Here is a 24,852-nt window from a genome sequence, read left to right on the forward strand (position 1 = left end):
TTACATTATTTTAATCCAATGCACTGGCGTGTTATTGGAAAAAGGAGTGATGGATCTGGACGTGCAAGAATGGACATTGATCACTGGGAGAAGGCAGGTCGGGTTGTTTCCCTGAGGAATACTTCCCCCCGGCTCAAACAAGCAGACACGCACAGTCAAGCACGCACACGACTGCGCGCTGTTGGCTGTGGCCGTGTGGGTGTTTAGGTGGGCGCGCCCCGAGCACGCGAGTTGATTCGAGTCTGTGCTGCTTGCTTTGCTGAGAAGTTCATTCCCGTTGCGCCGGGCTGTTGGCAAAGCGTGCGTAAAGCATGCCGGTTGGGTGCAATATCATCCCGCTGACCCGAGGCTCCTCAGTGCATGCGAGGTCGAAAGAGAATCGACTTAATTTTAATAAGAGGCGAGCCACATGAGAGGGAAGCCGACGCGGCTGCGCACAGTTTTCAGCAAGATTAACTGTGTTTCCCGCGCGTGAGATCGGAAAACAACGCACGCAAAAGAGAGCGAGGAGGGAGCGGAGGTAAGCGCGCGCTCGAGCGGTAAGAGGCATTTATTTCCTGGGCCGCGCACAGACAGACAGCGCTGCTGGTGAGACAGCAGCCAGAGGAGGAGGAGGAGGAGGACACACACCACAAACACGCACACAAAAGTTCTCCTGTGTCGAGTTGGAGCATGGTGCCGACAGATGTGTGCGCTCCGATCTGATGGAAGTTTTGCACGATAGAGCGAAAAGAGGAGAAACATCCCCCATGTACCTCTGCGCAGCGCGAGCGCTTTAGAGCAGCGGAGCCTGTGAGACATCCAGTCATGATGTGGGTCGCGTTTTTACCCTTTTTGGTTTCGTGCGCACTTGGGAATACGACCGTGGAGCAGGTGCCGTTCTTTCACGGGCATGTGTTTGAGAACTCGTCTCCGGGCTCCCGTGTCAACGGACTGAGCGTCCCGTTGAAACGGCTCAACTCGCAGAGACTGTGCGCTACCGAGGGATCCGGATCAGCTGCGGCGCACTTTAAACTCCTGGGGGACGGGAGCGACAATTTCCGTGTGTTTGCGCACCACAAACGGGGAAATATTTTACTCAAGACTTCTGGCGTCTTGGACCGAGAGGAGCGGTCTGAATACGCACTGGGTCTGGGTTTGTGCTGCGGGCAATGCGCGGCACTGACCCTGGAGGATGACGGGGACTCCCCGGTGGTGGCTGAAGTGGCGTCCATCAAGGTGGACGTCCTGGACACGAATGACCACCAGCCCACCTTCGCCGGTGCCGATGTGAAACTGAGCCTGGATGATGCCACTGCGCTCCGCACGGCCATCTACGGGGTCACTGCGCGCGACGAGGACAGCGGCAAGAACGCGGAGCTCATCTACTTCGCCCTGCCTAAGAACGGGAGTTTCTATGCGGTGCCGAAAACCGGCGACATCCTCCTGGTGGACTCCATCCTCGGTCTGGATGAACCGATTCGGTTTAAGGTGTTTGCCCGGGACCGCGGGTGGCCACCGCGCACGAGTGAGTGCGTTTCGGTGGAGATCAGTCCCAGACAGTGGCCCATGGTGCCCTCGGTGAACCCCCAACCGGGCAAACGTAAACCAACATCACAAGTTAAAGTTCCAGCGCGAAGGACTAGGTCGGTGCTGGAGTCAGACAGCCCCGTTTTCATCAACGTGTCCGAGGATGCAGGGATCGGTTCAGTGGTGATGAACCTGAACCCTGTGAGGTTTCAGTCAGCCACGTTCGAACTGGTGGAGCCCGACGCGGAGAGCTCACCGGTGAGCGTGAGCCGGGACAGCGGGGATATAGTGATATCACGGAGACTGGACCGAGAGACGGAGCCTCTGGTGGAGATCAGCGTCAAAGTTCAGGATAAAAGAGGTGAGCCAGATACCGAGCGCGCGCGTGTGTGAAGGTGTCTAAGTGTGAGTTAGCGACGGGTAGTTTGTGTGTGAATGAGCATGGGGAAGATAAGGAGAGAGACAAGTGAGACACAGAATTGAACATGATCATTTACGCGCGCATTTCTGTTATCCTGTGCCTCCTTTGGCAGACTGGTTGTGCAAAATATAAGCATACATTTCCAAACACTTGTCACACCAATATCAGACTTTTTTTTTGTGGCATTTTCTTTACATTTCTGAATGAATGTGGTGCGTAAATACGCACGGTCCAAATGATCCTCTCTTTCCACCAGTCTCACAAGCATTCTACTTTGTAGCTGAATGTATCTTAATAGAGAGACAGTGGAGATGGACATAATAATTCTTTATTCTACAGATAACTTGATAAATCGTATGGTTTAATGTTGCTTCTTGAACTTTTCTCCGGTGGGGGATCCTGAGCCATGGGTCCAGAACATTGCACTTGAGAGTTATGTGTGTTTGAGGAGGGAGGAAACCCTTCAAAGGAGTAGCAGTAACAACAGGTGATGTGCAGCGGGTACCTTGCTCCCTCTCTTCACAACATCACTATTCCTGGGCTGCCTCATTTCCATTCACTACCCAGGTGCAGCCCTGCTCAGACTCTGAGATGAGAGGAGACCAGGCTTGCCCAGGGGGGAGTCTGGCTGTGAGTGGTGTCAAAGCGTCCAGTGATTACAGTAGACGTTAATCTGAGTAACATGTCTCAGTGCTGATGATGATTCATGTGTTTGGATGAATTAAGGCAACATGAAGATATCCTCTGCTGCGGCTGCTGCCTACAGCGACAGATGCTGGGATGTCAATGAGAGAAGAGCGGTGCATGATGGCCACTTTACCGACAGGTTAATTATCACCAGCGGATAGAGCACATTGAGAGCGGAAACACAGAGGGGGGGTTAACATACAGCTACGTCCACATCCAAAAAAACATATGTGAAGGAATGAACCACTGGGCTAATTAAAGGTGTCACTGCGTACTGGTGACTATAGAGCAGGCTGCAAAAACAAATATCCTCCTGGAAAGAATCTACAGTGAAGTTGACAGTTGGTTCTATATCTAAACATAAATCTGTCTGTGTCTGTGTAAGTTTGCCAGACGGAAGCAGTTCCACAGCTTGTTCCATCCGAACTAGTTAACGGCACTTGACTGGGGGAGTGACCCGATCAATGCAACCTATTGGTTGCAGTAATGTGAACTTTCCTGATGCAGAAAAGAAGCTGAGCATGCTGTTGGCACACAATGCGAATTTACACTCCCAGTAACTGCATGCAGAGTTGGCTTTTTGTCACATTAATTTCCATCTTAAACACTTTGGTATTGATGGGGGAAAAAGCGATACATTACACTGCTCACTGTGACACTTCATCTTACCGTTGCAGGATTGCAGCGTCATCCTTCGAAGAGTTCCATCATAGAGAATGGAGCTGCTAAGCTGGTGTTTGATTCTGGGGAGGCACTCAGACTTTTTGCATCCACATTTACACAAGAAGATAAATTGTGTAGTAGATGTTTGCATTGTCACAGGAAGGTTCTGGGTTTTGAATCTGCTGGCCGACACTCTCTCCTGCAGTTTGCATGTTCTCCCAGGGACCTTCTCAAGGTGCTCAGGCTTCCTCCCACAGTCCAAAGAAATGCAGCTAAGGACAAAAATAATTCTAAATTGACTTTATAGATACAAATATGAGTGGACGGCTGTTTGTCATTGTGTATCAGCACTGTGATGGAGTGTTTACCTGACCTGTGTACCGTTCCTCTAGCTCAGTGTTGGCTGGCATTGGCCTAAGCCCCCCTGCCACCTGGAAGGAGGAGTGGTTTGGATATGGATGGAGAGAACAATGCTGATAAATGTGTTTATAGATGATGTTTTTCTATCACTGTCAATGGTAACGGTTTATTTTGACATTCTTGTGAAGACTATATTGTAAAAATGTTGATGCTGGAGGAACAAAACAAATCTCATTTTAAAAAGAGCGGCAGCTACATGGAGTATCTTCTGCCATTTTATGAAACAATAATGTTTATTTTTGGATTATTTGGCCAAATCCATTTCTGTTTTGGTTGATTGGATCTTCACATTGCACCTTTCTCTGAATGTGGATGTGCTTCCACTCCAACAGGCTGCAAGTTGACCTAAAGTTTAAAGAGCAGCATAAATTGATGTTTTTTATTCAAAGCCTAAAAGCCTAATCTTTTATCAGTTTTTTTCTGGAGAGTGTGGGGCAGTGGGAAATACATTTCCATGACCTGACTGTTTACTGTGTCATGCCAAAAGACAGCAAGTTTTCATTTCCGGGCTCAGCAGCAGGTGCATGTGTGTGTGTGTGTGTGTGTGAGTGTGTGTGTGTGTGGAGGGGGGGGGGGGGGGGGGGGGGGGAATCGGCTCGTTGTCTCCTGCGGGATGGACGCTGCATCCGCTGGGTTGTCGGTGGCTCAGCTGAAGTCCTTTAATCCATTTGGAGTGGAGAGTCCTGCTCGAGCCTCGACCTCCCTCCATCTGCTCGCATTATCCCTGTAATACCATCTCATTCACTCTGTCTGTCCCCCTGTCTCACTTATTCTCTCTCTCTCTCTCTCTCTCTCTCTCTCTCTCTCTCTCTCTCTCTCTCTCTCTCTCTCTCTCTCTCTCTCTCTCTCTCTCTCTCTCTTACTTTCTCACTCTTACTTCCACTCTCACTCGAGGGATTTAATTTGAGCGGCGGCCCACTTTAACACAGGGTGGAGGGAGGGAGCTTCTGACATGATTCTTGGAAGGACGGTCTTGTGTGTGTGTGTGCGCGTGAGGCTTGAAGCGTCAAGTATCAGGATCTGCAATCACTTCTTCATCTTGTCTGGGTTCGTGGTTCATTCCACAAGTGCTGCCGAGCTCCAGGAATATCAGGGACTGATCCTTGTCACATTGACACACCAAAAGAGAAATACACCAGGTCACAGCCACATCAAGGGAGCAAGAAAATCACCATCCACATTATAATTGAAATTAAATGTGAGAGTAAAGATAGCTTGCTTCCTTCTTTTTTATTCTCCTCATAAAAACATATGCCAAAATCTAAAAGAACACCAATTAAGCGTGTAGTTTATTTCCCCCAAAGGTTCTTCCTCCCCTTTTGAAACAGCCAATGTGACTAATTTCTTTGATTCCTGTTGGCCAATGATTAATGAGGTGATTGTTGGGATTAGTAGTTAAATTATTAATTTGATTAGTCACAATCAAGTCCTTTGTCCATCTCCAGAGTTTTATCCTCATAAAAAAGCCACAATATGTTTTCTACTTTTTAAATGTACATGTCTTTGCTTTCCTCCCACTTACGCACCTGTGGAGAATACACTTTGCTAGCCACACTTTTATAACCCTAACCCTTTTTTTTGCATCAGTAACCAGTATTGGGAGTTGTATTGAAGAATTCCAAACATTATCCAGATGTTTGACTTTCTTTGCTGCTCAGTTACAGCTGTGTAGCAGGGCAGCCATTGAGAGCCAATCGCATGCATGGACAAAAAAGATTCATAGAGCTGTTAGGGTGTCAATTCTCAGTGAGAAAAAATCTTCCACAATACAGGGCGACATTTGTTTCAGTGAACATGTAAAACTGTTGTAAGTGAGAGATTTCAATTAAATATCTGCTACTTGGCGGGGATTTCCATCTCCAACTCCAGATGTATACACAGCCCTTTGACATTTAGCTCCACATCAGATTGACTGTAGTGTTAGTCTATGGATGGTCTATCTATTATTACAACGTAATCACAAGATTTTACCTGTTTGAGTAAATACATAACAGTTTTCTGCAATTTACATGTGTGATTTTCATGATAAAAATAATACAGAGATGTGAACTGAACTAAACCAGGAAATCTAGGGTGTCAATTCTCAGTGAGAAAAAATCTTCCACAATACAGGGCGACATTTGTTTCAGTGAACATGTAAAACTGTTGTAAGTGAGAGATTTCAATTAAATATCTGCTACTTGGCGGGGATTTCCATCTCCACCTCCAGATGTATACACAGCCCTTTGACCATGTCTATTTTAGTAAATGGGAAGCTCATATCTTGCTCATACATCTCTGCATATTTACGTGTGCAGACGATGAAGACCAAGTCTTTAACGCTACCTTATTAGGACTCTTCATTGACTTCCATTTATTGTGGCCAACAAAAACCCTAACCATGACCTCATGCATACCCCCAAACCATAACCTAATCACAATTCACATCTCCTCGTTAGGACCAGATTTGGTCCCCATGAGGACCGCTGGTTCGGACATGGTCAGTGTTTACGATGGAAAAGGTTTTAACAAAAAGGAGTAGATGTGCAGACACATATGAGCAAAGACCTGTAAACAGTTACTATATTAAAATGTGTTTTTAGGCTTCACACACACACACACACACAGACACACACATACACAACATTCACACAACATTCACACACAATACATTCAGCCACAAAATACAACAATCTGCTTATTGTGAGTTCCGATTTGCCAAATGAACGTATCCAGACAGATGGAAGTGAGGGATGCCTGTGAGCTGCATATGTTGCTCATTTTTTGTTTACTGAGATGAAACACGGTCTGTATCTCTTTAGTTATTTCAAAGGGCATATTTTTTTTTCCTATGCACACGCACACAGGTTAGCCACATTAACCCACACTTATCCAATGCAAAGACACTTGAACGTCTTTCTTGTCTCGTTTAACTGTATTTCCTTTTCTGTAAATAATTCATACAGACTCTGACGCACACACTCGGCTCGGCTCGTCATTCAAAGAGACTGTAAATTTCTCTCCAGCTTAGAGTACATTGGTAGTTGGTGCGTACAGCCTTCACTTTTTGTATAACAGAACAAGGGCGGGAGTTAGAAGACAGTTTAAAACCGATGGTCATTGTTGTTATATTCATGCATGACCATTCCATGAGTTGACCCAGATGGTAACTATGACAACAAACATCTGATTGGCTTGCCACCATAGATCACTGTATCAGAAGATGCTTCTATGGGTTGTATCCAATGGCGAAGACAAATAGTCTATGTGGTCCCTCAGGTTGGGGGACCTGTTGGCTAATCTGCAACACACAGCAGACTTTCCAGTGCCTCCCCGAAAGCTCACCCTCTCCTCCCTTCTTGTCTCTTCATTGCCCAGTAATTCTTGTTTTTATTGTTTCTGTCTTTTGTGTAGATGGCTCATTAAAAAACATGGAAATTGAAAACTCTGTGCACCGCCGCAGCAAAAATAATTTAGCTACCAAAGGCATTTCTGATTACTCTTTTCATTTGCTTTCATTTGCTGTGGAGAAGCATAGAGAACATTTGAGTCACACTCAGATGAGTTAATGGGACTTTCACCAGTTTTTTTTGCCAACTAGAGTTTGTAGAAATCCTAGTTCTCAGCTTGAGATACCGTCAGATGGGTGCCAACTTGCCAGGGCCCACATCGCCACAGTAATGGTGACAATAGCACTACTGGTTTCTGCTCATTTGCAAGTAGCATAACTATATGTGGGCTTTGTCCACCCTGACTGTAGTTTATTTTTCTTCATCTCTCTTCTGTTTGAGACTGAAAACACCATGGATACATGTTCTGATATTTTCCCCATTGAATGAAACATTTTCCGTTTGATAAATATTTAGTAAACAGTGAGGCATGTTGTCACATTCATTCAGAGCCCTAATTGAAATCTGTTTTTGTACAAAAACATCTAAATTTGTTAAATTCTTTTATCAAAAAGCAGCAAATTTCAACAATCAGGGAAAGGGGAATAATGAAATATTTTGACTTCCTTCCTTGAGAAAAGGCAATTTATTGATTAATTGGCCAATTATTTTGGCTGTACTCTTATTTACAGTAATTTATGTCTTGTACTCAGTTGACTACTTCAGCACTTATTAGCCTATGTTGCTGTAATGCTTCCTTTGCTATTCGATGACAATATACATTTTTCTTCTCCCTTACAAAACACTTGATATAATTTCCCACTGTTTCATCATGAAAATGGTGTGGAGGGGGGGGAGGGGGATTCAACCAGGGGTTCACCAGCAGCTCAAGTGGTGGGTTGTCGAGCAGTTTCAGTTAAGTGTGTTCAAAAATAAAATACACCATGTCTGCATGTGTGAGCCAGCGAAAGCAAGTGTGTCTGAAGAATAAGTGACATATGTAGATGTTGCAGCTGAAATGAGCAGTAGGAATCAGGCTCAATGTCTCAGACACGATCAGTTGTTGTTTGAGAATGGAAGCTGAGGTTCCAGATGATAAAGTTAAATGAGATTGAGGCGATTAGGCAGTTTAAACAGAATTATTCTAAAGCTGTTTCAACACCCCAGAAAATGCCCACACAATTAGGTTAACAATCAGGTAACTGCCATTCAGGTGTAATACAATGTTTTAGTCCTATTTGACAGTCACACTACAGTAACTGGCGGCACCATTCCACCCCCTGACATTGTTTGTTATATTATTAGTCATTAACTGTCCTCTCTCTCCTTCTGTCGTGCTTCACAGGAGATAAAGATGATGAAAGTGATTTTTTTAATAGACTTTTCCCTCTTTCCACCATCTGTCATTGCCAGAGACTCTGAAAGCCTCACCATCATTTATTCCTGAATAACAGTGTTGTCGTCCAGCCTTTTTAGTGTGTGTGTGACACAGAGCGGTTCAGCAGATTTGTGTCTAAATCCAAATGCACCGTGGAGACCGGGATAGGCCCTCCATGTGCTGATGGTAATCTGTGAGGTTCAGTAATATTCACAGTAATGAGAAACAAAAAAAAATATCTCAGCAGTGGCTTGTACCAAAAGTAAAGATGCTCTGGTGGGGATGTCACAATGCCTCAGGCATTTTATCTTGAAAAACTCATTGTAAACAATGATTATTTCACTATGGATTAAGCTTCTGATTATTTCTTAGATATATAAATATTTGTTTGGTTTATGAATATTCAGGTCACTGTCTGGAGGCCAAAGTGAAACCTTTGTATTTGCTTTTGTCTAAAGATCAGTCCTAATGTCAAACTCACTGAGCCATTTAGAATTATGAAAATACTTATGTAGAATATTGGCAAATCTTTACGTTTGAGAAACTGGAACAGTAAAATGTTTTGACATCTTTGCATGGTTCATAAATTCAAGATCAGTCAATAGTTTTGGCTGTACTTATATGTTTTCTGTTGGTATGTCAATGTAGATATGATATTTGCTAACTATGTCTAAACTTAAAGCAGAGCTAAAGGTGGGGAAAATATCAAAAAGTTTGTTATTTGGTTATGAGCAAAAGTGTGGGGACATGTTGGTTATTTCTACAAACAGATTTTTCATGTGAATATGCAGAATGTAATGGCAAAAAGAACAAATGCCATTAGTGGACAAGTGAAGCCTTTTGGTTTCTTTGTCGTTTGACCCATCACGTTTGAGCAACCTTTGTTTGCTCACAGGTAAAGAGTGGAGAGAAAATAGGCATAGCAAATGGACTGAGATGCATCGAGCTAGCAAATATTTAATTTATCCGTTGTATATATATAATCAGATAATTGTTTATAGATAGTTGTTAATAGACATTAGATTAGACATGCAGCCTGGAACTAAAACACCAACATATGTCTGTTTGTGAGAAACGTTCCACTCGAGTGAAGCGTGTTGGACTGTGAACACTTTATAGTAAATGTAAGAGAGAGTCTTGGCCCCGAATATCCACTGTCTACACTGGAAGACCCCTAATATTGGCCGTTGCCCCGAGAGGCTCAATGTCCAGCAATGTTTATACAAATTTCATGGCAAATAATCCAGTAGTTGTTCAGGTATTTCAGTCTGTCAGTCACCTTGCCTTCCCAGGAGCAGGTGAACACATCTAATCATGAATCTGGAAGTGGTCCCATGTCACTAGAGGTGAAGGAGAAGTGCAGCACATATTCTTACCTGCGGACAGCTGACAATTTTACCCTCATATGCTCAACATTAGTGTCACAGTGCTACATCTATTTATGTATTCCATTCATGGCGGGGGGATGGATTCCTCTCACATTTTATGCACAGAACTCACATTTCCATTTTAAAACATGCTCGTTTTGCAGAGCGGTATAAGGAACCAGTCAATAAATATACAGTGAAAGAAGACAACAGGTGGACAAGTGAGACAGCTGGTTCACCTACAGACTGGTGTAGGAAGGATCAATGATAGAAGCATGCTAGTGAAGGTAAAGGCCCTGGGGGGTGCTGTATACAGGCTTACAGACTGCAGAGATGTACCAGAGGGCCAGAGGCCGAAGGAGTGCGCTATCAGCAGCGGCAGCGGTGACGCTGTGCAGGATCTCATAACTGAACTCTATGAGCAGGACACACACTTCCTGAGGTTTTCACCTCACAGGTAGATGATGAAGAAAGCATTAATACCGGAGAAAGGAGAAATGTGGGTCCTGTTCGCAGAGTCTGTCCTACTGGGCCGTGACAGGCTCTCTCTTCTCTCAACAACTCTCAAAAGTGCACGATATTAAAGGGAGCCTGGTGATATTGCGGAACACAAACATCTGCTGCTTAAACGCGAGCACCAACAAGTCATTTGCATCACAGAGAAGAGAAGATCCTTCAATGTGGCCAAGGACGCATTGCTGAATTTGACCTGAGCGTTCGGATCTCAATTTTAAAGCCTTATATGTTTCATGTAGCATTAATTATTTAACTATATTTACATCGTATAAAATCAGGAGTCAGAAAGTATCATGAATTCACTTGACAACTATTCAGAATTGGCAAGGCAACAGCTGCCTTGCTCATCTCTCAAGTGCAATCAATGAGAAGAGAAGCAGGATGCCTCGCTCGTTAGCTGTTTCCACTCAGCTCTGGGAAAAAAATTATACGTTTTCATCAATTAACTACATAACTTAAAATACAAAAGTATTTACTGAAAAATAACGAGTGAGCCATCTCAGTTCCTTTCGATCTCTGTTGAGCTGTTTGTTTTGCCTCATCTGATTGGCTCCTCTGATCGGCCTTCACAGAGATTGCTGATCATACTAATCAGAGGGAGTGATCGGTAGCCGAACAATCGGAGCACCTTTAGAAAAATCATGACACAAGGTTGATCAGGGTGTACAACAACAGTAAATGTTAGATACCCCATCATTTAAAAATAAGTACATTTTATTAATAATAATAATAATAATAATACATTTTATTTCACAGCGCCTTTCATGTCACTCAAGGACGCTTTACAATTTAAAACAGGAGCAAACAAATAACAAAACAATTAAAATTAAAAGTGCAAGTAAAAACAGCATGGCAACTACAGTGAGAATGCAATCCTGAAAAAGTGGGTTTTGAGAGAGGATTTGAACTGAGGGAAGGAGTCAATGTTTATTCTAACTACTGAGTTGCTAGGATAAAATCATGTTGGCACAATGAGATGATTGCATTGTAGAATCTGGTTAATAGAAATGTTTAATATATTCTGAAAATTGTGTAACAGTCTAAAGCCTGGCTCTGTGTGAATGTAACAGAATGGTCTGATCAGCATGTTCAAATGAGAAACAGGGTAACTGCCTTCCTCTAGTCTTTATGCTAAAGTAATTTGACTGAAGGCTGTGACTTGCTCTATTGTAACAGATAATGCAGACGTCCATGCATCCATCCCATTCTTATGAACGCAATATCTCAAGAACGCCTTCAGGGACTTCCCACAAATTTGGTATAAACCTTCAGTTGTACTCAAGAATCAAAGTTCAAGGTCGCTGTGACCTCACAAAGTCATTTTTTGCCTCTTGACCTTGATTTTTAGAATCTGTAGAGAATTGCTTCAATTTTAACCTGTTGTCTCTCGGACTCAATCTATCTCAAATCTATTCATTCGTCCCCCCATATTAATGATTTGATTACTGATTCAGATCCATTGAAGAGCAGGCAAAGCTGGATTGAGATTTCTGTGAGGATTTCCAGTGTTAATGTGTCAGTCCACTGTCCACTTGAATTGTTACATCCTCCAAAAATATATCATCATGAATAATTCATTGTGCTTGGCAGCGGCAATTTGTGCCAAGATCAATTTCAATTCCTGGGAAATAAATTAGATTTTTAGCACTGCAGCTTACCTTTTTAATGGAATTTCGACTGTTTTACAATTGCACCTCTGCTCCCTTTAATGCCAGCCTCGTGCCTTTGGAGTTACGGTCTGTCATTTATGTATTTTAACAGCAGCATCGTCGCCCATGTTGCCGTGTCATAATCAGCATATTTTAACGTTATTACCCATCCAGTGTTTGATTTACAGTGACCTTCTATCTTATTACTTAAATGTCATTATTGTGAATGTAAAGCAGTTAGTCAGATGGTGAGTGTCTTGTGCCTGCAGCTCTTAATAACCAAATCCACATAATCATGTGGCTCCCCAAGCTTCCTCATTCTCTTTTGTCCTCTTTCATTTCCTCCTGCTAGTGTCCGTCCCATTATTTCCCTGTATTACAGATTAAGTCTTCCTATCACTTTTAAGCTCTAAGTATTTACTTAAGAACATATTTTGTGCTCAGTGGCTCAGTCGGTGAAGCTGGTCATTTTTAATGATTACAGTATTTGCACTCCATTATATGTTCTACTTCCTCAGCTTAGCATAGAGCTAAAAAAATAGCAGGTTGGTGGAGTCAGACACGGCTTATAGCTAATGGAAGTAATTGTAAAATGGATCTTTGGTAAGAACCAATCTGGGCAGGGTTTTTCTCCTTTGTTTGCAGACTGAGTGCCCATATAATACCCAACTGATTTAAGAAAGTGGAAGATTAATTTCAATCTATCATAGCCTGTCATGGTTTTTGGAATAATGAGTGCTTCTACCTATAGTGGGGAATGAAATTGAGAGGAGACTTGGGGCAGCACTATGAATCTATAAGTCTAGAGAAAATGTTCTTTATAGAAGAAACATTGATTTGCCACCAAGATGTGTGTGTGTGTGTGTGTGTGTGTGTCTGGTGGGTGGGATGTGTTGGTAAAACACTGTTATCCATACTAAGTCTAATGGTGCCATTATATAAGTAATAGAAATAATAATATAAAGATTAATATAAATAATTTGTGTTGCCCTCTAACGTTCAACCATTTCACTACCACTTTGGATCGTCTGTTGTTTCTTCAAAATTAGTTTGTGATTGATGAAAAGTTATCAGAAAAACATACTTTTGAGCCAAGTTTGGCTAGGTTACAAAAACAATACAGCTTTCAGTCATCATATATGTCCTGTAATAAATTCCAACGTTATATTTGTGTTAGAACAACATTCAAAATCTTTACTCTTTATGGTGAAGAGTGTTTCATGAAACTGTTGAAATAATCATTTTTTGTCAAAATGTTTGTCTGCGTTGCACTCAGGAATTTTTCTTTTGAATCAGAATTTACTAAGAAACTCCATCAGTCTTAGTGTACTTTTGCTTTTTTCTGTCATTGGTTGTTTTATATCATAACACATTGCTCAGAATTTGCTTTGTAAACACCATGAGTTTGTCCTTTTTGCTGAGGATCAGAGATTTAATTGGTCCAAACAGGTCAGGAGAAAAAGTCTCTAAACCCCAGTTTAGAGCTGATAATAAATTCAGCCCTGAATAATCCTGTAAGTTCAGGTGGACACTCTGAGGGGACTGACGTCCCCGTGATACACAGGTAGCTCCGTGCTAACTTGGATAGCCTGGCCGCGGCTCCGGTTTTTGCGCTCCCCTCGTCCGTGCCAGACAACGCAGGCTCCTCGTCTCCCCCAGTCTCGGGGATGGCTTCGCAGTATTGGCAGTGAACCAAGTCATTTTTTAACTCAAAATGGTCCCACTCTACACTTCGCCATGACCTCTTCATGTTTACTTTGGAAATGGAAATACACGGTAACTCGCAGCCAGTCGCAGGTAACTGAGTAGGCCTGTGGCGTTTTTTGTTCAAACACTGCCCCCTGTGGTCAAATGTGTAATTAGTGAATTTCTTGTTGAAAAAATAATTTCATCGAGGAAATTCTTAATGATCAATTAATTGATCGTCGATTAATTATGCCCATCCCTAAATGTAACAGTTCTTTCACATGCATGTTTTGTGTGGCCACTACCAAAGTATTAACACTGACCTCCAGATGTTGATCCTTTTGTCTTTTGGTAAAATCTTGTTTCATTGTAAAGGCACAGTAGTTAATTTAGCCCTTTCTTGCTCTGCTTGCTCTCTCTCTCCGACAGCCACACACACACCCACACACACTCCAACTCAGGATGGAGGTTACTAGCAGGTCTGAACAGGGCGTAAAGTTCAAAATAAGCACTTTAATCTCTCTGGGCATGAAAGAAGACAAAACTTGCATTAACTGAGTGGACTTTTTTTTCTTGAGTTAAATCCTTATCAAAGACCAAAGACCTTATAATAATGAGTTTAGTTATATATATTTGCCTGTAGAACTTACTCAGAAGTATTTATGCAAATAAAACTCTCTTCATAAGAAGATACTGGGTGTTCGCTAACCTCCTTCCTCCTTGATTCATACTCCTCAGTGAGGGAACTCTGCCTCGTTCAGTTCACGTTGCCACTGAGCTGCTGCCTAATTGAAGTGTGCATGTCTGTAATATGGCGAGAGTAGCCTATTTATTTGTATGTGGGTAGAGACCACAGGGCAGCTTCCTCAAGTCCAGCCTTTCTGACAGCGCTTGCTGCAACAGGAACAATTAATGTCTGCGTGTCTGTGCTTGTCTTCTTGTTATCGCAAGTGCGTGTGTGTGTGTGTGTATGTGTGTGTGTGTGTGTTTTGTGTGTAGGAGGGTTAGTGCCCTTATGTTTGGATCAAACACGTGAGTGTGTGTATGCACACAGCAGAGATCCTTTTTTCTCTTTTTCCTTCTTGTTACTTCTCTCTTTAGTTTGGATCATACACAGTCACTTCCACTTTCCACGCTTTTTCCTCTTTCTTTTCCTCAATGTGTTTTGAGTGTTTTTCTTGCAACAGTTTGCGTGCACTATAGCGTTATGGCCATTTTCTTGTATTCCAAGAAAATCAAATAATAGCATACACACACACTCACGCACACAATGCCTGATAAGTTTTCTGTACCCCATCCTCCTCCTTTCTTATCTTTTTTTCGTATTCCCCTTACATATTCCCTTTATTCTCCTCCCTCCCTGTTGTGTTATGCACTCTCTTCCATCTTTTACTGCTATCTCTCTCGTCGAGCACACAGCCGTTTTTGTTAATCACATTCCCATTTTTTGTCTTCTTGAATCTTTCTCCTTCCTCGCATAACATCACATTTTTCCACAGTCAATTATATATGCCGGCTTCATACACCCTTTCTTCACTTATTCTTTCAGCGTCACTTTTTTCCCCCAAGGGAGTCTTATTCTCTCTCTGTGGCCCATGCTATCAATGTGAGTGATTGTGCAATCCTGTGGTGTGTTAAAGACATGACGAGACTGTCAAACAGATCAATAGACGGTGTCTGAGCATGTCTTCCAAACACGCTCCTTTCCACACACCATATGCACAAAGACGCATTTTATAGAAATCCCAGCAGTCACACATGCAGGTTAACTAATGTATTCAGTCATTAAATGAAGTACAAATACTCACATTCAACAAATTGTGTTGGGTCACTGTGACGGGTCAATGATTGGTGTTCTTTACTGTGACTGATTTCCTGTCTGAAGCAGAGGAAGTCAGTTCATCCGATTAAAGACAGACTGAGAATTAAATAATGCCTCTCTCACACACACACACACACACACGCACACACACACACACTGCAGCGGAGTGAACCTCATGTACCATGTTGTGTTTCAGAATTTCTGTGAGCAATGCAGCACAGATATTAAAGTGGGGCAGCCAAACAGTCAAATTTAGACCTCTGTAATGACAAAACAAATGACAAACAAATGTCAGTCAGGGGCTGAGTAGGGGCCGTCTTTACAAAATGTTGCAAAGATATATTGCCCTATCTCCTTATGGCCCAACTATCCTATATCAAGAGGTATGACAGAAGTGGTCTTGTGGCACCAGGACTCTGTCCAAGGCAGGAGATCAGACTTCATGGACCCATTGGCATATTGGTGTCAGTGTGTAAGTTGATTAAACTTCGTTGAAAAACAAAACTTAAAATTTGTCTCTGCAGGACACTTTACAGTAGAACTTTATTATGAAGACATCTTGAGATGCATTCTGGTTTTAAAACTCTATCCATCTATTAAGTTTAGCCAGTGACGGGTTGACCCATCATTCTTAGAGACAAACAACCATTCACTTTCCCATTCACCCCTTGGGTCTATATAAAGGAACCATGTTGTGACATTCGTAGGTCAACTCTCCCTTACCGCCAACATTACTGCAATAACCCGTTCCTGTAGATACTGACTGCACAACATCAGGAGAATGTGTCCCCTTCTCAATCAGAAGGGGACTACTGTAGTATCCCACGTATCCCACCTATAGTGTATTCATATTTATATTTATCTTGCTCATAGTGTATTCATCATTCTTATATCATACCTTACCTCTTAATACTGTTCATATTCCACTTACATTTCTAACTGTACTTCCTATTTATTTTCATATTCCTCTATGCACAATACTCTGCACTTTAACTCCCTTTTTTTGCACTTCTGGTTAATTGCTAAACTGCATTTCGTTGTATATGTACTTTGACTGTGCGATGACAATAAAGTTGAATCTAATCTAAAAGAAGGCGGCACAAGTTCTGGTCCAGGCTCTGGTTATCTCATGCCTAGACTATGGTTACTCCCTCCTGGCTGCTCTACCTGTACTCTCTGTCTGCTGTACCTCTACCAGACTAAAGACACATCTCTTCCAACTCTACCTTGGATAAAAAAAGCAAAGAAAATTAAAAAAAATAATCTAGCACTTTAGAAGCACTAATATGGCTCTTAAATATAGTACTTTGTAGTAAAAAAATGTACTTGCTTGATTCTTGCTGTTCTGGGTTTTTACCCTCCTGGTTGAATTAACTTGTGTGTTACGCTTTGGATAAAAGCTGTCAGCTAAATGATATGTAATTTAATGTAATATAAAGTCTCCAATTAATCTAACCCCATGACTGTGGGAGGAGGCAGGAGTACCCAGAGACCACCCACACGGACACAGGGAGAACATGCTCACTCCAATGCCCCATTTTTTTTTATTCTAATTTGATTGAATGGATTTATTAACTGCTGAGTAATGTATTAAAACATTTAGCTAGACAATGTATTTCTTGGACTTAAGCCAACCCTACAATTTAAATTGCTATTTTGTAGTGAGCATGCGAGTCATTTAATTCACATTTATATCTAACACACACACACACACACACAAACACAGTGGAATTTTTACAGTAATTTAATATGTAGGGAGATCAGGGTGAGTATAAGGAGACTTTGTGGGATAATATTAGACTATACCATCATTTGCAGATTTTTTTTAATTTCTCTTGTCAGCTCTTGTCTTAGTGTATTGAGGGCAACACTTGGACATGTGTCAGAGGCAGGTTTTTGGCACCAATGAAACTGAAAGTAGTAACTTTTTTTTTTTCATTGTAAAAATTTGGCCGAGGTGTAGAAGCTTCACCTTTTAATGAACAAAGATACACAGATGCAGTGCACCAGTGAGTATTTAAAAGAAACACTGCCACGTGTTTCTAAGAGTTATCAACATTCAAAGAATCAATCTGCTGTTTACAATGTTTACTGTTGAGTGAGCCTGGCAGCACACAGGTGTGGTGTTTTTGAATTACATCCAATCACAATTCAAGGTCAGTTTTCTTATGTTAGTTTGCATAACAAGGCATGCGGTATGTTGACATGGTGACATGCTCTCCAACATCGATACTCACGTGTGCAGCTCCTCTTTGTGAGAGTTTGTTATATTACAGCCTTGGCTGAAGCACCGTAGGCTGGTTTGCAGCTCGATGCCATAGCTTTAGGTGGGGGTGTCCAAACTTTTATCCCGAGGGCCAAATTTGGAAAAAAAATACGAAGGTATGGGCCACTCACGGCACCACGCCCCCTTGCCCTGGAGCGGACTGTTGACAGTGGGGGGGGTGGCTGCATTCTGAGGGACAGCTGCAATGCATTGGGCCATAGTCCATCACATTACCTTTCATTTAGCTGACGCTTTGATCAGAAGCAACTTCCAATAAGTGCATTCAATAAGTGCGGGCCAATTTGAAATGGATAGCGGGCCGCAGATGGCCCGCGGGCCGTAGTTTGGACAACCCTGCTTTAGGGTGTCAGGAAACTCTCTCAGACACCACATTTCGAGGCTATAACAAGGCTGGTATCATTTAGGAGATACTGGGATTTCATGACAGGCAATATCACTAGTAGCTGATCAGGTTATTCACTTTTCTAAAAGTTTACTACAGCTTGAGGCGGCTGTTGGCTTCGAATTCCGGTCTTTTATGGGTCCCCTAGACACCCGAGGTACATGTGCACCCACGCTTTAAACCACATAGGAAATATTAGGAAAAAAAACCTGCAGCGAATTTCTGGAGCCAGAGTCAGTTTGGAAAGGTAAAGTCTCTCGATATATATTTCAGTTGAGCATGAACTGAACCTCAGAGTGACTCTCTAATATAACGTTTTTCTTCCTTTCACTCAAACGTTCCCACTGATGAAACGCTTTTTTGAAATATTTGAAATCATGTTTCGTTTCCCCAATTATGTGACTAAGGTAGTGGAAGAGAAAAGGAGGTTCATCTTCTCCTCCTGCTGAGGTGTGTATTACACTAAACACAAAGACAGGCAGCATCAGGATGTAAGAATAGTGCTCTGAGGGTTCCTGAGCAGCAATCCACAGAAGAGCACTTTTGCGGTTTGAGAACTATTTTGAGATTTCAGCTGTAAAACCTGCACTTAAAGGTCCACTGTGGAGGATTGTGGGCGATCTATTGGGATCTAACATGCTAACATTCAGGAATAATCATTGCACCAAATGCAGACAACAGGAAATCCATATATTTTGATGAAGTTCTCTTGGTGGGTTGACTGGATCCACCTAAGATTTGGTAAGGAAGTGCCTCAAGACCTTGATGAGGCTCTATTTTGGAGATTGAGTTTTTGTTGAATAGCGTTGCCTTGCCGGAGCAGCAAATTGCTGTTCCTTGTTTGGAATGGGAAGTAGTTGTAAATCTGGTCCAAACCAATGCAGCCTGGGGTCAGGTTAATTGGTGACTCTTAATTGTCTGGAGTGAAATGTGATTGTGAATTGTTGTTTGTCTTTGTATGTCGGCCCTGGGAAACGCTGGCTCTCCCTGTCTCCCTCGAAGAAAAAGAGGTATAGATGATGGATGGAGGGATACTCAGATGGATTGAAGTTGTTGTAACTCAAATATACAATGTCCATCTTCCCTAAACGTCATATGTTTAAGAACCTCAGCCTGAAGATAATTCCTAAGTAGCAATATTGAAACACATCAGCAGAACGACATCCAACCACAATAGGAATCATGAATTCTGTCAATTGGCAGCAGAAAAATTAAACGGTTTGTGCTGGATTATTCGACTAAATGTCCAACTCTCACACAGGAGACTGCCATTTGTTTACTGTTCCTTACCAACACATGCAAAAGCTGCTGACTGGTCAAACCTCAACCATAGTTTTGTCAGATCAGAAAATAATTTTAGTTACTGACCAAATCTACCGTTCCTCTTCCCTCTGCTGATTTTTTGTTTCTGTTCATCAGTTCCTTCTGCAGATGGAAAACAATCATATTACCTATTCTTGGCGAAATGCAAGTCCTCACAAAGTCATATAAGATTATCAACAACCCAAAACATGTTCTCTATCTCTGCTTTGAGCTAATACCATCAGGTATGCAGTGTAGACTGCCAGCATGTGAAACAAATTGTAGAAGGCTTATAGTTTCATTCCAGAAGCCAATTGGTCTATGAACAGGCAGAGTAAATGCACAGTCAGTCTGCCTTTTGTGTAGACTCACAAATAAAATATAGTACGGGAACTCAGGAAACCCCAGCCATTTCCCATTCTTATAATTGAATCTTAAAGATATATTTGGTGGGGGAACACTTTTAATATTCTTTAACATTCAAGAGGAAATAATGGCAAAAGATATCACAGCCCCTGTACAGCTCTGCACACGAACAAAAAAGTGTGCGAACATACACAGTCAGGCATTTAAGATCACACACAATGATGCACTATGTTCAGATCGATTTAAGGAATACTTGTCATCAAGAATTGCATAGTCAGGGTAATCTAATTGTAGTGCTCTAATTGGCAGAGTAAATGCCTGAAGGTGTCATACAAGAGGCAGTCCCACTTTCATCACATTAACATTTCATTGTGTGTGTATTTTTGGGAGCCAGCGGTGTGTGTGTGTGTGTGTGTGTGTGTGTGTGTGTGTATATGTGTAGGTATCGTGCATGCATGGGTGCATGCACATAAGTACGATAACAAGAGCCCATGCTGTGAGCAATAACCTGCTAACACAGTGGATTGAGTTGGCTCTGCAGGATTAGCAGTGGTGTGCAACACAACACCCTCTTAATTACTGCTATACAGTCATGTTCAATGTAGAGGAAGAGACAGAGAGCGAGGGAGAAGGGGCACAGTTTTAATTGCTGTAACACATTCGTGCACAGGCAAAGGAAAATTGAAAAGATGAAAGAGGCATGAAAGGACGTCTGTGTTTGGACATTAACTCGGTGCAGGAGTTGAATATCACCAATGAAGCCGTCTGCATTTGCGCACACAAGCCCCCGGGCTGTAAATAACCTGGCACATACACTCACACACAAGTAAGCCATGCATGCAGACACTCACAAACATATGTCACCAAAGTATCTGCCAGCCAGTTGTTCTCCACAGCAGCCACAATGAGATGAGACTGTTCTATCATTGTCACCACTATTTTCCCATCAGTGTCTCAGTGCTTGTGTGTTGGTTTGTGTGTCACAGGCACAGCGAGAGAGAGAGAGACTATCAGTTGGTGTAGATCGATATCACTGACTGAGAGATCACAGCATTGCTTAGTGCCCGTCAATGACATTGTGTGTGTGTGTGTGTATGTGTGTGTTACACAGTATCCAATGACAGGAAAGGGGGAAATGGGTGGAGCCTGGAGGGTTTAATGAAAGAGGGAAACAGATCAGCTGGTGAATCCTATTTTCTGCTCCAGCTTCCCTCATCCCTCTCTCTCTCTCTCTTTGTGTCACTCTCCTCCTTGTTCTATGTCTTTGGTTAGTGTCTGATCTAGCTCATGATGATGCTGTTACAAGATCCGAGAACAGAATACGAGAGAGACAGAATTGTGACAAAGATTTTTCAACTTCATTCAATTATTCATTGTGTCTTTTTCTTTGGTCTTTATCCTTTTTTACTCCTCCTCTTCTTCCCCCCCCTCTTTGTTTCCTCATCATTTCTAATTCTGTGTTGTTTTCACTGTTTCATTCTCTTTTCACTTTTCATGGCTCTTAGTGTTGAATGAATGGAGCTAAATTTATCAGTTTGCTGTTATTCTTCACGAACAGATTTCCATTGTTTTGATGTTATCATGAACATTTAAATTGAGGGAAACCAATTCTTGACTGAACTATGTTACTTGACTGATATACTGTTTTTTAACAAGACTAAATTCTCAGTGGTCAGACAATCGCCAGCGCTACAAATCCACAGCCCCTACATGAACATTGAAATGTGACTGACCGCCATGAGCAAGTAATTTACTGTTATCTATAAAATAAAAGGTACACAAACAGTACTTACACCCCCAACAGCCCTGAGTACAAGTACAAACATAAAGTATCTGATTTTGAGAGTCCCACCACGTGGTCACGAATGTGGCACAAAAAAAACACCCATGTTTTCATCCTTGACCAGTGGTCCGAAAAGTCTGCACATCTGTTTTTTTGCTACGGTTGTGTGAGTTCTTTACTTTAACTTTTAATATATCTTCAGCCTTTGTGAGGTGTCTGGTGTGGTCACTGTAGTTCATTGTGTAAAAGTGGTACCATCTACTTTAAACTAATACCAGTACTATACAATGTGAAGCTGTGCATCTTAAGCTCCTGCACACATTTCCCAATAAAAAACATTTAAACACAAATTAATGGATTTATTCAACAGAAACGCTGGAGTGCTTTTATTTCGAAATGGGGAGTCACACAAAGTGTATATTGAATATATTCGATAGATAAGCTGTGAACCTGTGGTGAAAGATAATTTTCACTGTTTATTCCGCTGTGCGGTATTTGGAAAAAATCATCAAGACCATTGATCTCTAGAAGAGCCGCAGCTGAACAGCGGCTGAACCGCAGCCGGGTTGGCAGCTCAGATCTGTTAACAGAGCTACGGAAATGAAAAGAAAGCCATTCCGCTGCCATTCCAGGGCGCATATGCAGCCAGTGTGGCCCGGCCATAAGGGAACAGATATTGCTGAAGAAGTTGCAATAAACATCAAAATCCACTACGCTGAAATTGCAAAAACACCACACAATGTTATGATCCATTTAAATGCTCACAGACACTTTAAGAACGTGAACATTTTAAAGTGGATTCTTCAACCTGGCAATTCAAATTCATGAGATGTAGGATATACAGAGGTGAAAGTAATAATGTAATGGAAAGTAAAAAACGGTAAGTTTGCACAGTTTTTGTGCACTCTCATTTCTGTCTAGTAGAGATATGGGAATGTGAAACATTGCTGTGTATTTTAGATCATGTGGCAATATATTCAGTATTTCAGTCTGGACCAAGCCTGACTACAGCCACACTGTTAGCTCAGTCCCTAGGCTGACTAATCCTGCTCTCCACTTACCATATAATTTGTATTTCACACTTTACCTCAACCCATCTCACGCGACATGAACAAACCAAGTTCTTCTTCACTCCAGATCATGTTAGACATTCACTTCCTAACTGGAGACACAACATTTTCAGTCTCACAGCTGTGTAGCATTCTGTGTGAATGCAGGTTTCGGGGTTAAAGGGTTTTATCTGGCTCCTATACAATTAATTTTCCCCTGCGTGCTGGTTGAAAATTAACCTGAACTCTTGCTGATGCATTGATGTGCTTGAAACAAGATAAATGAAGCAAAACACTGTTAAAAACCAAATGGTCACAGATAAAGGCAATGAACCTTCATAGTTTCGGTGTTAAAGGCTTCAATTGCTCTTTATGGAGCCTTGAAAGAATAACATTAGTCTATCATGGGAGAGTTGGAGAGGTGAACACTGATGCTTAATAGTTTTTAGCTGGATTACAGAAATAATTTGTCAACTGACATTCGTCAACTGACCTTCAGGATTTAACAGAGATATGTGACAGAAGTAAAGGATTAGAGCAGTCAAAGGGGATTGGAGGAAGGGGAGAGGAACTTATAACCAACAGAGTCTGTCCAATTTAGCAAGATAGAAAGAACCCTTTCACAAGGATTTAGTTTATTTTTACACGAGGCAGGTTTGTTAAACGGGCAAAAGTTTGGACAGAATATAATTAACTTCCATAAGACAGATAAAACCCCAGTAGATGCAACTACCAGCAACGACATATGCGGCCAACCCTTCCAATCCTTTAGGTTTACAGCAATATTTAGCATCATAGCTAGGCTAATGTTAGCAGTTAGCAGATATCTGGAAGGGATTAGCCAATCAGAGGGAGGGTAGGGGCAAGTCTTCTTTCACCTGAATCTTCTCTCACTTGCTCTTCCTCAGTGACCCGGATGTGAGGGAACTGAAACTGAATTTCTACAATTGAATGTATATATGGAGAGTTGAATGTTCAATGGGGATCAAACAGTTTTAGAGCATATTAATGAATGAGTTTCATAACGTCCGATTCTGTTTCAAGTTCATTGGAATTCAGCTACAAACTAATAAAGTACAAATTGTTCTATTCCAATTAAGTTTTGCGATGCAATTATTCAACATAAGCTGCTTCTGGTCTCAGTCCAGAAATAATCAGTCACACCATCAGGCCCTGAGCTTCGACTCTCTCTGTTCTACATTCTGCTCTGTCGTGTCTCCTCCTTGTTTCCTTCCTTCCTCCCAACAATTTGTGCTGTCAGACTATATCCTCTCATCATCGATCTACTCTCCATCTTCCTGTCAGTGTATGGGAGACCTGTGGTCTCTTTCTCTTTTTTCGCTTTCATTTCTCCACCTGATTGCTCTTTTTTCGCCTCAAGTCCACTTCATTCCAAACTAGTCTCGTTCAAACCCAGCTCAGTTCCGGTATGAATGACTGTCTGACAACCATCACTCAATAACTGAAATTAAGTGCAGTTATATCAATGAAGGGCTACTTTTGAACATTTTTTTTTGTCTCCCGGTAGCCTGTCTCTATCTCTCCAGCAGCCCTGATTAGGTTGTTTCCTATCCACTGTGCAGAGTGTAGCGCTCTGTGGCTAATTGGCAAGTTCAATCAGAGAGACAAATGAAGAGTGGAGACACTGACCTTTTAGAAGTAGTCACTGCTGCCCTGTCTTTTTTCTCCCCTCTGCCCTTTCTCCCCCCCGTTCTCTTTTTCTGCTACGTTTCCACTCTGTTCTTTTCATCTTTTGGCTCTGCTTCTTTTGTCACCTTTTTCTCTCTTCTCTTCTCTGTGGGAAATTAGTTGAAAGTCACTGCAATGTATTTTGACAACCTGCTCTCCAGCTTGTCACTAGAAAATTACAGCCTTCGCTCTGTACAGTCACACACACACACACACACACACACACACACACACACACACACACACACACACACACACACACGCACACAATACTGCCACCCTGAAAACGAATAGCCCACCCCTCCCCATGACAAGCTATTCAGAGGGAAGGAAAGCAATGGTCCGGAGCAGAACAATGGATGCTTCTATGGTGCGGTGGAGTCATTTATCTGTTTCGAGGCCCGAGCGTGTCCCACTTGCTTCTTGTCTGACCAACCGTGACTGATGGTGCAACTGCTCCACGTTGAGGTCTTTATTACAGTGTGACCTCCCTGTGTCAAGTGCACTC

The 24,852-nt window shown here is 42.1% G+C and overlaps 1 protein-coding gene across 1 annotated transcript in view; it reads left to right on the forward strand.

Moving 5' to 3' along the window:
* The first annotated feature begins 677 nt into the window (after window positions 1-677).
* si:ch211-186j3.6 (neural-cadherin) overlaps window positions 678-24,852 on the forward strand; it is a 280,670-nt gene continuing 256,495 nt past the window's right edge. Inside the window, exon 1 of the mRNA XM_062390233.1 lies at window positions 678-1,870. Within this exon, the coding sequence (XP_062246217.1) occupies window positions 808-1,870 (1,063 nt within the window). The 5' untranslated portion in view covers window positions 678-807. The remainder of the gene's footprint in view (window positions 1,871-24,852) is intronic.

This window comes from Platichthys flesus, chromosome 1, assembly GCF_949316205.1.
Source record: "Platichthys flesus chromosome 1, fPlaFle2.1, whole genome shotgun sequence".
NCBI classification, from domain to species: Eukaryota; Metazoa; Chordata; class Actinopteri; order Pleuronectiformes; family Pleuronectidae; genus Platichthys; species Platichthys flesus.